General features: G+C 39.9%; 1 protein-coding gene across 3 annotated transcripts in view; it reads left to right on the top strand.

The window, feature by feature from the left end:
- phf3 (PHD finger protein 3) overlaps nt 1-14,540 on the top strand; it is a 152,828-nt gene that overhangs the window by 25,920 nt on the left and 112,368 nt on the right. The window contains exons 2-3 of one of the 3 annotated variants that reach the window (XM_078213308.1): nt 3,993-4,078; nt 11,047-11,307. The exons of 1 other annotated variant lie outside the window; for it this stretch is intronic. In XM_078213308.1, coding sequence (XP_078069434.1) covers nt 11,067-11,307 — 241 coding nt within the window. In that variant the 5' untranslated portion in view covers nt 3,993-4,078; nt 11,047-11,066. The remainder of the gene's footprint in view (nt 1-3,992; nt 4,079-11,046; nt 11,308-14,540) is intronic. One more of the 3 variants, XM_078213309.1, reaches the window with a different exon arrangement.

The following is a 14,540-nucleotide window of genomic DNA, read 5'->3' as shown; positions in this document are numbered from 1 at the left end:
CGAATCGCCCAACAAGCTATCCTCCTTGCCTCACAAATCACTGGATAATTTAAATGTTAAGAATGGCCCATAATTTCAGTTGAAGATATGAATTTGCTGTCCTCTGTTTTTTATTTGCCAGTGCTCTGTGGTGTTCAATACATTTTTGTGATAAACTGTTAATGCTTTGCAATTGTAAATTAAGCTTATAAAAGCTTAACCTTTCGAAAGAAAACTGCCGAGTAACACACTGCTCCATTGATGCTGCTGGTAACTTGAAGTGGAAGGCTGGGTATAACATTAGTCCTCGAATATATTTGGTTAAAGACAGCTTTTCAAATAGATTACTTATCACAAACCCTCCCCTATATAAATTAGAACACTCTTCGGCATTCATAATATGAAAGTGCTGCATGTAAAGTGTTTCAGTAATGCTGTTTTAAAAAAAACAGGCATTTACTCAGAGATATCAGAGCGATGAGTGTGCTACACATTTCAGTCTGTCTGTTCCTGATGTGATGTTTGACAATGACATCTGTAAATATTTGACAGCTCCTTTATCCAATCAGCATTCTCCAGCGACAGGTATCTTTCCAATCAGAAAAGGATGGAATAATTTTATTTTAATTTTAAGAGATATAATTATTTGAGGTGTATATTAGTAGAATAATTAAAAATTAATTATAGACAAATACGTTGCAGAGTTGTTTTCATTAGTTAAAACCTAAGCCCAGTTTTTGAAGCACATCTATTCCCCTCAAACCGGATGTTATATAATTGACGTGCCGATGAACAATGAATGATGAACGATGAATAAATGACAAATTTCTGTTCTTGTGTGCAAGTTTACAACCAATTAGTGAGTAGAGAGGCAGAGATTATTGAGGCTTTTGGTGGGGAAGGCCATCATTGGTGTTATTAACATATACAGTTTATCATTATTGAGCAGTTTGCAGTTAAAAGCAAATATATTTCCATGTGTTTCACTTGAAACTTAGGGCAGAGGTGGTTTAGTCCATGGTCTCCAAACTGGGAAGCACATGGTTATCACATTGTGTGATGATTTATAATGTGAACGTGAGATTTTTCCCTGGCAGTGTGGCACAAATCGCCCAACAAGCCCCTCTGCCATTCAATGAATTCATGGCTGATCTCTCAACAAACTCCATATCGACCTCTTGTTATAATCGTCTCACTGGATAAACTTGCTTAATTTTGGACAAGCCAGTAGCTTCAATTTTAAATGCTGTGGGAAATCTTAGTAACTTATGGCTAAATGAAGTTTGCTGAATGTAAGTTTCAGGAAAAGTTGAGCTCCTCCTACGGTTCAGAATTTTATTTGAATCCCTGTACTATAGTCCCTGGTGATAAATAGACTCTAACTTAGTGGTTTTTAAAGTACAAATGTTTGCAGTTATACCACACTTGAGCTCCTGTATCTAAAAATCCTGTCACATTACTGCTCAAGTAATTTACAACTTTTTGGTTTATTCATATTTTGATTTCACATCATCCTCTGTCTCTTAATAAATTAAACACTGCATGGAAAGTGGAGCGATAAACAAACTCGAATAAATGTCTCATTACATGAACGGAACTTTGTAAAAGGTGTTTTAATAACTTGTTCTGTTTCTCTTGTAGCCAGGGTTAAAAATTTGGAATCAACCTATCTGCAGAGAGTACTATAGCCTCATCTATTTACTATAGCACTCTGGTTTATCATATTTTCAGTGTGTTCCATTGTATTTGGCAAGGTGCGGCTCAGGCAGGATTGGGGATATGATGTCAGTGCTGCAGATTAAATTAACAATTTTTGACATTTTGCAAATAGCATTCTTGGATGAGAATTATACTGACTGGGTACAGAGTACAACTTCCTCAACTTTGTCTTTTGGCCTATTTGAGTTATCTTTCAATTTGTTGATTGGATTCTGTGGAATCTTGGGCTTGGGGTCAATGCCAACAAATTTTATTTGTGATCCTTGAGAACTGAAGGGAGAGAGACATCCATTAATTATGTCACTCAATTTTACAAAGCTTCTCATTTCTGAAGTTGTTGGAAAATGCTGGACAATTCTAACCAGTGGATTTGTTTCATATGCCCATCCTCAATGGTTCCCCAATTGAGATCATCTGATTTGGATTAAATTAAAGCAACATCAGAATGGGAGTAGACCACTTAGCCCCTCTGCCATTCAATGAATTTATGGCTGATCTCTCAACAAACTCCATATCGACCTCTTGTTATAATCGTCTCACTGGATAAACTTGCTTAATTTTGGACAAGCCAGTAGCTTCAATTTTAAATGCTGTGGGAAATCTTAGTAACTTATGGCTAAATTAAGTTTCAAGTGCATTTTATTTACTATGCTGACAGAAAAAGCATCAGAGTTAGCGCTTTTTATGATTTTTCAGGAACATTCTGGTCTGCTCTCTTGAATTTTTTTTTATACATTCGTGGGACATGGGTGTCGCTGGCTGTGCCAGCATTTATTGCCCATCCCTAGTTGCCCTTGAGAAGGTGGTGGTGAGCTGCCTTCTTGAATCACTGCAGCCCACATGCTGTGGGTTGACCCACAATGCCGTTAGGGAGGGAATTCCAGGATTTTGACCCAGTGACTGCGAAGGAATGTTGATATATTTCCAAGTCAGGACGGTGAGTGACTTGGAGAGGAACTTGCAGGTGGTTGGGTTTCCATGTAGCTCTGCTCTTGTCCTTCTAGATGGGAGTGGTTGTGGGTTTGGAAGGTGCTGTCTAAGGATCTTTGGTGAATTGCTGCAGTGCATCTTGTAGATAGTACACACTGCTGCTACTGAGCGTCAGTGGTGGAGGGATTGAATGTTTGTAGATGTGGTGCCAATCAAGCGGGCTGCTTTGTCCTGGATGGTGCCAAGCTTCTTGAGTGTTGTTGGCGCTGCACCCATCCAGGCAAGTGGGGAGTATTCCATCGTACTCCTGACTTTTGCCTTGTAGATGGTGGATATTCTCTGGGGAGTCAGGAGGTGAGTTAATCGCCGCAGTATTCCTAGCCTCTGACCTGCTCTTGTAAAAATGTATGTAAAAACACTTCTAGTTTATTCTTTCTAGAGGTCCGAGTGGAATAAAATATTGTCGACTGGACTACATTAAATATTTTGAGTAACATGGAACAAGGATTTAGTGGCTAAAAGTTCACATGAGGATAGCTATTGTGGCAAATCAAAACAAATCATACTTGGGTGGTAGGAGTACTCTTCAAAGATTGAAGTTAAGGCCTGTTTCATAGGTAAAATGAAAGTAAGTTTATTTTGTGAATACTTAATATGCATAATTACCAAAATTGACAAAATAAAATAGCCCCTGTTACAGAGCAACATATATATTCTGTTTAATGTTGTGACACTTTTACAGCAATCTTCTTGCTAGACCACTGCAGTGACCTCGGTTATGGTTAATAAGAACATAAGAAAGATGTTAATGCGAGGAGCTGTATAAGAAACAGCAAGGAGGTGTGACTTTAAATCTGTCTGACAGCTGTTTTGTAGTGAGTTGACCTCCTGAAAGTGCATGAATGCTTGTTTTGCAAGATACATAGAATATTAGTAATTCAAATGGATTTGAGATTGTGTGGCATTTTTGTTTTGATTTGCGATAGGAGAAATTCTCTCACTGATGCTCGACTGCGCAATCGAATGAAAGCTGACTGGCTTCTGAGAAGGAACTTGGGAAAGTAGTGCAGATACAGAAATAATCCTTTGCAAATGAACCGGTATTATGTGCATGTGTGTGGCAATAGATTGGCACCACAATGTTTAAATATTAAGTGTCTGTTAAGTTTGGTTGACAATTTTCCATTGCCATTGAGAATTTCTATACTGGCAAGTGTTTTTGATGCCTGTGGTGTAACCCATTTAAGTTTAAAAAAAAAATCATGCCATTTTATATTTTTAAGTTGTTTTCCCAACATTTCCCTTTGAAGATTCACTATTCTTCTGAAAAAATGGTTATGTTTGTTGTGTTCCTTTTGTTTCAGAAAAAAATAGCTGAATTCAACCAGTATTGAACCTACACGCAGAGCTGAACTCAACCAGTGTTGAACCTACAAGGCAAAGTGTTGAGGTCAGAATAACCAAATTCAATCAGTGTGTTGAACCTACTTGCAGAGCTGTTGAGGCCAAATGGTTAAGATACCTATATTTTTCTGTCTGTTCCTAGGGATAGTATTCCTTTACATCCTAGCAGTGTAGATACCATTGTACAGAAGCATCTCTTGCGATGTCAGGTGCTGTAGCCTCATCTTCTACTTTATTCCTATCTTAATAGATTGCATTACTGCCATAAGCATCCTAGGTCTTGCCTTTGGCTGCATCTTTTTGGTAGAACAGAAAGCATTTGCTGTTGAGGTCAGTTGAATGTGCCCGTACCGATCAGTGGTACTTTTCAGCCTTGTCTGTTTTATAAAGAAAACAATCAGACATATTGCAGAGTTTTGGCTACGGTAAGCAGACTACCATATTCTTCGTTCTCTTTGAGCAGTTGGAATTATTGCCTCTGCAGTAACTTACATTTCCTTCCCTATTGTGGAACTACGCTTCCAATAGATCCATATTTGCAATGGGTGTACATGATAAACAGTCTGTCTTTCCAGAAAGGGTCTGCTGCTCATGAATTGCCATTAATTTAACTTTGTGCTTTTACAATCTTCAAACAACAATTAGTGCAAATCAAAACAGTCTCTAATTCGGCTATCTGAAGTATCCTGGTGATGATGCTGTTGTTGGCACTAGGGTATGCAGTAGTAGAGTTTGGATTCCTAGCCTCAGGATTGTAGTTTTCATTCATGGATTTGCTGAATTGATCTCAGCTTGGTTCGCTTGAATTATGCAGTTTCAGTGTTCATATGTAGGAGCACATTTTGCTGAACAGAATGCCTCTGGCAGTGTTTCCTCATTTTTTTGCTGCTTTGACCTGGAGTTCAGTTCACCCTGTATTCCATGAACCTTAATGCATCAACAGTTCCTCTTCCCAAAAATGCATCCTCAGCTGATTAGACTTTGGACTTTGATGTAGTTGACTGGGCTGTTTCCTTTTTGTTTCACCTTGCAGCTAGCCAGCACAATAACAGCTGAAGGGGAATTTTTGGTTAACTTTCTACAACACCGGCATCTATCTACCTGACAAATATTGGAAATTTCTCAGTTATGTCCTTTCACAAAAAGCAGGGCAATTCTAACCTGGCCAGTTGCTGCCTTATCAGTCTACTCTCGATCATTAACAAAATGGTGAACGATGTTGTCAGCAGAGCTAACATATGGCAATTGCAGAGCAATACCATGATCACTGATGCCCAGTTTGGGTTCTACCAGGGCTTCTTGACTCCTGACCTCTACAGTCTTGGACGAAAGAGCTGAACTCCAGAGTTGAAGTGAGAGTGACTGCTGTTGAATCAAAGCCGCATTTGACCAAATGTGGCATCAAGGAGCCCTAGCTAAATTAAAGTCAATGGGAATTGGGGCATGGCTCTCATTGGTTAGAATCATACCTAGTACAAAGAAAGAGGCTGTGGTTGTTGGAGGTCAATCACCTCATCAGCTGCTTCATCAATGATCTTACCTCAAAGTGGGGGTGTTCGGTGATAATTTCACAATACTTAGTACCATTTTCAACTCTTAAGATACGGAAGGAATACATGGGCAACAGACCTGGGCTGAGAAGTGGCAAGTAACATTTGTGCAGCACAAGTGCCAGAAAATGATCATCTCAACAAGAGAGAATCTAACCATCTGCCTTGACATTCAATGGCATTACCACTGCTGAATCCCCCACATCATGAGGGTTACAATTCACCAGAAATTCAACTGGTACAGCCACATAAATACTGTGTTTGTTGGAGCAGGTCACAGGCTGGGGATTCTGTGACAAGTAACTCACCTGCTGATTCCCGAAAGCCTGTCCACCATTTACAAGACAGAAATCAGGAGTGTGATGGAACACACTCCACTTGCCTGGATGAGTGGAGCTCCAACAACACTCAAGAAGCTTGACACCAACCAGGAAAAAGTAGCCTCTTGATTGGCACCACATCCACCAACTTGCACGTTTACTCCCACGGCCCAAGCACAGTGACAGCTGTGTGTGCCATCTACAAGATGCACTGCAGCACCTGCCAAACACATGACATTTACCACTTGGAAGGACACGAGCAACAGACACATGGGAACAGCCCCATTAAAATTTCTTCTTCAAGTCACACAACATCCTTACTTGGAAATATATCGCTTTCCTTCACTGTTGCCAGGTCAAAATCCTGGAAATATATCACTGTTCCTTACCGTTGCCAGGTTAAAATCCAGGAACTCCTTTCCTAACAGCACCATTGGTGTACCTACACTGCATACACCTTAGCAATTCAAGAAGATAACTCACCATCACCTTCGTGAGGTGATGCATATGCATCAAATGCTGGCATTACCAGTGGCACCCATATCCAGAGAAAGAATAAAACAACATTGGATGGTATAACTGGCAAGTGTCTCTTCAAAAGTTATAATGGTCCATGAAGCTAGAAAACATAACGATCAGCAATTATTTGCCTTTATTTTTCCACCTGTCCCATTATGCTGGAGGACTTCTGTTCTTCACTTTAGTTTTGCTTCGTGAATGAACACAAATTAAGGGGAATGGTGAACCTTTGAGGAGATATATATTTGAATTTTAGGATGGTGTGGTTTAGTATGAACGCTTGTCAGTCTCATCTGCACTTTGCTCAGGCCTTGCTGTCCTGTTAAACATAAAAACATGTGAAGTTTGAAATTTACTCAACCAGAGACCAGTCAGTAAAACCTTCATGGGAGAAATCACTTATTTGAAGTTCTTACTCAGTTTTGGAACAGATGTATTGGTACTATCATGCTTAAACATGCTTCTTGCAGCTATGTGGAGCTGGGTAGTGAATGAAAGTAGGAAATTGGTATTTATTGTATTGATCTTTTCATTCAGTAAGTTTGATGATAATTCGGTATTTAAAATAATACTGCAATGCTCCGAAAGCTCGTGCTACCAAATAAACCTGTTGGACTTTAACCTGGTGTTGTGAGACTACTTACTATGCCTAAAAAAATTGGAAAAGGTTATTGGTTAGAAATTACAACATCAAAATGGACCATTTGGCTCAGCCAGTCAATGTTGCTGTTTATCCTCAGCAAGGAAACAGTCCACACATTCCCACACTCCTTCATCAGGTTTCTTTCATTCACCTATCAGTCTAATCCTGGATGTTAATGGTTACTGGTTCAACAGTAATTCTCCAGACAACTCCACAACCTCAATTCTGAACAACTTTCTCCTGTTTCCTATTCTAAACTTTGTGCATTTGATTGTGTATCACAGCTTATTCTTGATTTCTCAACTACTGGATCAGAGCCCCAGTTCAAAAGAGAATTCTGTCTTTATTCCCATGACTTTTTCCACTTCTATTAATTAGGTTGTGCTGAGCTAGAGTACACTTGTGCCGACACTTGCTGTTAGACTCTTCTCTGTTTGTTTCTTGAAGGCAGTGACTTATTATGACTCTGCAGCTACTGAGTCTTCTCATAAGGCATCCAGCAGTTCATTTTAGAGTGTGTGTCTAGATGCTGTGTGGTGGTCATTCAGTGAAACACTGCAGTTGCAGGAGCACCGAGGATAGGCTGAATCTTCTTCACAAATTCCCATTCCAATGTATGTATACTTAGAATGGTCACTGAATAATGTATGGAGCTGTGGTCTCTAGTGTGCATTTCTCCTGAGAATACAAGATTTCTAAGGTTTCTGAGATCTAACAGTGCGGAATAGGCATCAAACATACTTTTTATAGCTCTGACTATATAGGTTTATTGACCCTGTTAAGCTAATGATAATGATGAGGCCATGATAATGATGAGGCCTGGGTGGGATTGTTGGCAGTGCAGGCTTGATGGGCCAAATGGCCTCCTGCTGTACTGCAGGATTCTATGATTCTATTCTGTAAGTGCTTCTGATAACTGATCTTATAAAACTTGAGTATAAAGCAATATAGGTTCAAAATTTAAGAGTGAGGATCTTTAAAGTTAAAGTTTTAAAAAAAGTTTATTAGTCACAAATAAAGCTTACATTAACACTGCAATGAAGTTATTGTGACATTCCCCTAGTCGCCACACTCCGGCGCCTGTTCAGGTCAATGCACCTAACCAGCACATCTTTCAGATTGTGGGAGGAAAACCAGAGCACCTGGAGGAAACCCACACAGACACGGAGAGAACGTGCAGACTCCACACAGACAGTGACCCAAGCCGAGAATTGAACCCAGGTTGCTGGCGCTGTGAGGCAGTAGTGCTAACCACTGTGCCACCGTGCCGCCAAGCAGTGAACATTTTGGCATGGAACCAGAATTAGATTACTGAAGCTGGTCTCCATAATGGTGACTATGAAACTATCAGATTGCCATAGAAATCCATCTGGTTCCATAACCATGTTCTCTAATAGGGAAGGAAATCTGCCGTCCTTAACTGGTCTGGCTGACATGTGACTCTGATTTGCCCTCTGAAATAGTCCTGCAAGACCAAACTGCAACAGAAAAATTGACACTAGAGGGACTGAAGCAGTTTAAGGTTCAAGAGCAACAAATGCTGGCCTTGTCAATGATGCTTCCATCCCATGAAAGGATAAAAAATTGTACCTTATCTGGAATATGCGGTATATTAAGTGATTGACCAAATGAGAAGTAATTAAACTAGGAAACCTTGCTACCTGCAAATAAGATCTTTCACTGCAGAGTGCCTGGCTCCCCTAGTGTGAATTTTGTTTTGTTTGGCATAAACCAGAAATATTCAAGGGTATAACCTGAGAAATATGTAACAAGTTCAGCAGCAAGGTGGTGGGCCGGCACAGTGGTTAGCACTGCTGCCTCACAGCGCCGGGGACCCGGGTTCGATTCCCGGCTTGGGTCACTATCTGTGTGGAGTTTGCACATTACATTCGCCCTGTGCCTGCGTGAGTTTCCGCCAAGTGCTCCGGTTTCCTCCCACAGTCCAAAGATGTGTGGGCTAGGCGGATTGGCCATGCTAAATTGCCCCTTAGCGTCAGGGGACTAGCATGGGGTTGTGGGAATAGGGCCTGGTGGTACTGTGGTCGGTGCAGATTCGATGGGTCGAATCGCCTCCTTTTGCACTGTAGGATTTCTATGGTTCTATGATTCTAAGGTGCTTGGTGTGAAATATTACTGGATATTTTGGGCCAGGGGAGTGAGGAGTTTGGATTTGCATTTGTTTTCAATCCGGCTGCATTAAATTGGTAAAATGTCTGGCTTGGCTGAACTTGAAGAATCAGGCATGTGCCAGAGCTAAAAGTTAGCAATGGTATCAGGGTAAATTGGATTTAATTGCTATTGACTAAACCACCAGTTTAAGCAATTTTTTTAAAAAGAGGAATTGTTGCTAGGCCGTGGGGGGTGTGGAACAGTTAGTTACTTTTGTCTAAATTGCTGTATATTTTGGAGTCTGTGGCTTGGAGCGAATGCATGTTTTTCTTGGCCTTCAAACACACATGGTTCTAAATTTGACCGAATAAAATACACATTTAATTTGAACTTCTGTGACAACCTGTAATGCCATCTTAGCTTAAGGTGTAATTATTTTATTGTCTAAATATTTTTATTTATTAAACAGCACCTGTGCATTGTAGTAGATTCAGATGTTTTCCTTTAGTCATTTTTAAATTCTTGCATGTGCTTTCAGGCTACCTTCCCGTCTGCCAATGAGTTAAATTAACATTTCAATAACTTTCGTACACACTTTTGTGAAACATTGAGTTCCATTTGATGATGATCATGCTCTATGCATTTGTCCAACCCCAGATCTATAGAAGTGATGTGCCATTGATGCAGCTTGAATCCAGTGAAGTTATTCATAAGCTATTTCCAGCAGTAATATTAGCTGTTCTAATTATTTGCTATTTAAATTTTCATGCATATTTGCCAAACCACATCTGTTGAACAAAAGGGAGAAGCAGGGAAATTATATTTAACACAATTTGCAGTTTATATGCCTGAAGTTAACAAATTTTATGTATGGCAAAACAGTGCAATTTGTTTTAGAAATTAAAATAAAACATAATCTCTGTATTTTCAGTCCTTTCTGCTTATTTAAATTCCTGTTTGTTTTTCTTATATTCCCAATTTCCTTTTTAGTGTTTTCACCGACTTTGACCCTGGTGTACAGTTCATGTGCAACTGTTTCCTTTATGTATGTTCCTTAATTTTCCATTATTTACATGGGCGGCTTGGTGCTGAGTGCAAGTGTGTTGATAGGCTGTGAAAGCTGCATCCACTTGACATCCGTGTTCTCAGCAATAGCAGAGGTCGCTAGATAATAAGTGGGAACCATTCCCTCTTTTGACCACATTATTTGCCCAATGAAGCATTATATCTGTGCCATCATCTTGTCTGTATGGCTCAGCTACTTGTTACGTAAGTCCATTGAACCAGTAGGATCTTTTGCAATGCTTGAACTCTTCCTAAATGAAATCTAGACACTGTTTGATTACTGCAGAATTTCCTGCCTTAGAACAGGAGGCAAGTTATTTTTTCTGCCCCTACCCCAGGAAGTTGGTAAATAGTTGATGGAAACTCCTGTTGTGCACTAAAGGCCAGCTCAAGAGATCATGTATTTGGGAAGGTGTTGCATTGTTGCCATCTGGGGTGGTTAGGATGTGTTGATTAATTGAAACAAGGAAAGGAAAATTGGAGGTGAAAATGATGTGGAGAATCACCCCAAGAGCAGCTGCTTCTGGGAAAGTGAGTTTAGCTCAGTGGCTTTTGACCACCAATATTTATTTACTAATATTAGTCCTTCAATCCCACATAAAATGGATAATAAAGTTGCTAAATTAATGATAGGCTTCCATTATTCAACTTTTACGTTGTCTTATTTTTCAGACTTTGTTTTGCCATATCCTAGTAAAGAAAACTTGCTGATGAGTATAAATCTAGTGAAACTGTTGAACCCTGTTAGAGGATCTAGGAATGCACTGCAATTAATATCTGAAATATGTCATGCTTTTTATCTGTGCAGGGGTCCGAGTGGATGTCTTCATGGATATTGTTGATATATTTAATCCCTTGATAGCCACCGACCACTTGGATGACAGTCTGATTTTAGAGCCAGACTTAGAAAGTGAAGTTTGTGATTGTGGCACAGAACCAGACATCCTGGGAGGTTCTTTAAGAAACATGCTGAGTGACAAAGATCCTATGCTAGGATCTGCTAGTGCACAGTTCAGCCTGCCCTTTTCAGATAATGAAGATGGCAACTTTCAGCTAACTTGCTCAACAGGTAGGTCTAAATTACTTTTTGGCTGCAGTGCCTGCAGAAGCAGTGTGGGCTAGTGTGGCCATTTAGTATTTGTATGAATGGGTGGACGGTTTCCTCCCACTTCTCCCCTCACCCTTTCCTCCAAGTCTGCCTTTGCACAATGCCACTTGCACAATGCCAAAATCTCTGAAGGTACCTCTTGAATTTTCAAGGGATTATATAACTGATTTTGCATTGGGAAAGATCTGTTTATATTCTGCGATTTAAACAAAACAGCATAGATGCATGCAAGATCAGGGAACTCCTATTATATAGCTAGCAGGTATGTTGGGAGAACCATGTTGTTACATTATTGTTATGTTGGCATATTGAAGTTTATTCCCAATTTTATGTTGTTCACCCCTTGACGTAGAGATTCGTTAGAGTAAAGAAAACTATTTGACCGATCATGTCTGTGCTAGCTCTTTTAAGGAGTTAATTTCAAATTGCCACTCCCCTGCCCTCTCCCCACATCCCCCCCCTTTCAGTTATTTAGAAAATTCAGAAACTGTGGAAAGATTTACGGTACAGAAGGGGTCCATGTGCCTATCAGTTCTATGTGGACTGAAAGATGAACCATTCAGCCTAATCTCATTTTTTAGCATTTGCTCTGTAACCCTGGAGGTTAGGGCACTTCATGTGCATATCCAGACATCTTTTAAATGAGTTGAGGGTTTCAGTCTCTAGTGTCCTTTCAGGCAGAGAGATCTAGACCCCACCCACCCTCTGGGAGAAAAAAAAATTCCTAATCTCTCCTCTAATCTTTTTGACATTTACTTTAAATCTATGTCCCCTAATCACTAACCTCTGCTAAGAGAAGCAGGTCCTTCTCTTCCCCTCTTTTCAGGCCCCTCACAACCTTGTTCTGCTCAATTAAATCTCCCCTCAGACTCCTCTGTTCAAAGGAAATAACCACAGCCTAGCCAACCTTTCTGCATAGCTACAATTTTCCAGTCCTGGCAGCATCCTTATAAATCTCCTCTATACCCATTTGAATGCAATTACATCAATTCTGTAATGAACTGCGCACACAACTCAAGTTGTGGCCTAACTAGTCTTCCAGCATAACTCCCCTGACCTTATATTCTATACCTTGGTTAATAACAGAAATTATTCCACATGCCTTCTGAATCACCTTATCAACCTGCTACCTTCAGGGATCTGTGGACATGCTCCTTCATTCCCTCTACACCTCTTAGAACCCTCGCATTTATTGTTTATTCCTTTGCCTGGTTTGATCTTCCCAATGCATCACCCCACACTTCTCCAGGTTAAATTCCATTTGTCACTTTTTTGCCCACCTGACCAGTCCATTGATATCTTCCTGCAGTCCACAGTTTCCCCTTCTCATCAGCAACCATGTGGCCAATTAATGAATCATAGAATCCCGCAATGCAGAAGGACTGACTTTTTGACTGAGTATCTTACCCAGGCTCTCTCTCTCGCCCTATCCCCGTAACCCCACACAGTTATTATGGCTAATCCATCTAACCTACATCTCTTGGGACACTAAGGGCCAATGCACCTAACCCACACATCTTTGGAGTGTGGGAGGAAACTGGAGCACCCAGAGGAAACCCATGCCGACACAGGGAGAACTTGCAAACTCCACACAGTTATCCAAGGCCGAACTTCTTGATCATGCCAATGTATGTTGAAGTTAATACTATACCATGTCTAAGGTGACTTGGAATTGAACAGTTATAATATTTACTTGAGTGACTCCTAATAAAGCTGAGTCGAAATTAATATCAGGTGAGTAAGTTTGGGGGGGAAACAATCACATAGATCAGTTCTTTTAATTTGGGCAGTAGAAAAGATGTTGCATTGGAATCATGTAACACATGTCTGACAGTAACAAAATCAGCCATGTCAGTCTTCCTAGTTGAATTCAGAATTGCAATGTAAGGATAGCTTGTATAATTATTTAACCTTTCTTCGAAGTATGTGTGTCCATAATTAGATTGAAATATTTTCTTAATGTAACTCATGAGTCATGCCAACATTTGGTTTTAATCCATTCAACAGTCATTTTTCCAATCACTGGAAACTTATAATTTAGCAGTTCTAAAGGGAATTATTTTGAATAATACGGTGAATAAAATATGCCACTATGCGTATAATAGAGTTAATATACATTATAACCAATTTTAAGGAGGTGCAATTAATATAGAATTCATTTTTGAACAGTTTTGAAGTGTTGGCTAGTGCTTTTAATGTTGCGGTTTCTTGTCCAGAGGTGTGTGGGTTAGGTTGATTGGCCATGTTAAATTGCGCCTTAGTGTCAGGAAGATTAGCAGAATAAATGTTTGGGGTTACAGGGATAGGGCCTGGTTGGGATTGTTGTCTGTGCAGGCTGAATGGGCCAAAAGGCCTCTTTTACACTGTATGATGGGATTCTATGATTCTGGACATATTTATGAAGTCCATTGAAGTTGGTAGAAATTTTTTTAAAGGGGTTATTTATAGATAAGGGAGGAATTTGATTATCTTTAAGGGAAAATGACACCTGGTTGAATTTTTATGTTGGAATGTGTTTAGAAAATAAATTGTTGTAAATGGTACCTCAAAATTAGCACATCTTAAAATGTTTTTCCCCAATCTAATTTTTTAAACTCTATAAAATAAGAGTTGTTCACATTCTCTGTTTCTTTTGAAAATGGGCTTGCTGACTCTAGTAAATGTTTAAAATTGAGAATTTTGTGCATTACCACAGCTTTTTTAGAAATTTCACTTTTCCCAGCTGCTGCATTTGGAGCAACAGTTTAACTTCATTGTAAATATCCTTGCAACTACGATCCCCCAATAATACATAAACACTATTGTTGAGCTACTGGTTATCAACAGGCATTAGATTTTGAGAAAACAAACTTTGAAGGTATCCTGATTCTTGGGGGGTGGGGGGGGGTGGTGATGATTTCAGTGACACAGTAGCCAGGAGGTGCCAGAGTCACTGCTGAGTTAGCTGATTTCAACTTGGGTGACAGTAATGTGGCATTATACTTGACCTAGCATAAGTGTCTGGGAAGGGAAGAGAAATCAACCGTGATTCCTATGCCTGATTCCTGGAAAGTGTACAAACTTGAATTCTGGTGGTAGGGCAAAATTGTGCTTTAGCTCTGACTTCCCCCATTTAATTGAGTGTGTTGTAAATAATAGTCAGTTAGGTATCTGAGAGTTGCTGACAGCTGTGGGACTGTACCACAACCCAGACT

The sequence above is a fragment of the Mustelus asterias genome, chromosome 5, assembly GCF_964213995.1.
Source record: "Mustelus asterias chromosome 5, sMusAst1.hap1.1, whole genome shotgun sequence".
NCBI classification, from domain to species: Eukaryota; Metazoa; Chordata; class Chondrichthyes; order Carcharhiniformes; family Triakidae; genus Mustelus; species Mustelus asterias.
Note: the sequence above shows the minus strand (reverse complement) of the source record. Positions and strands in the feature narration are given on the sequence as shown.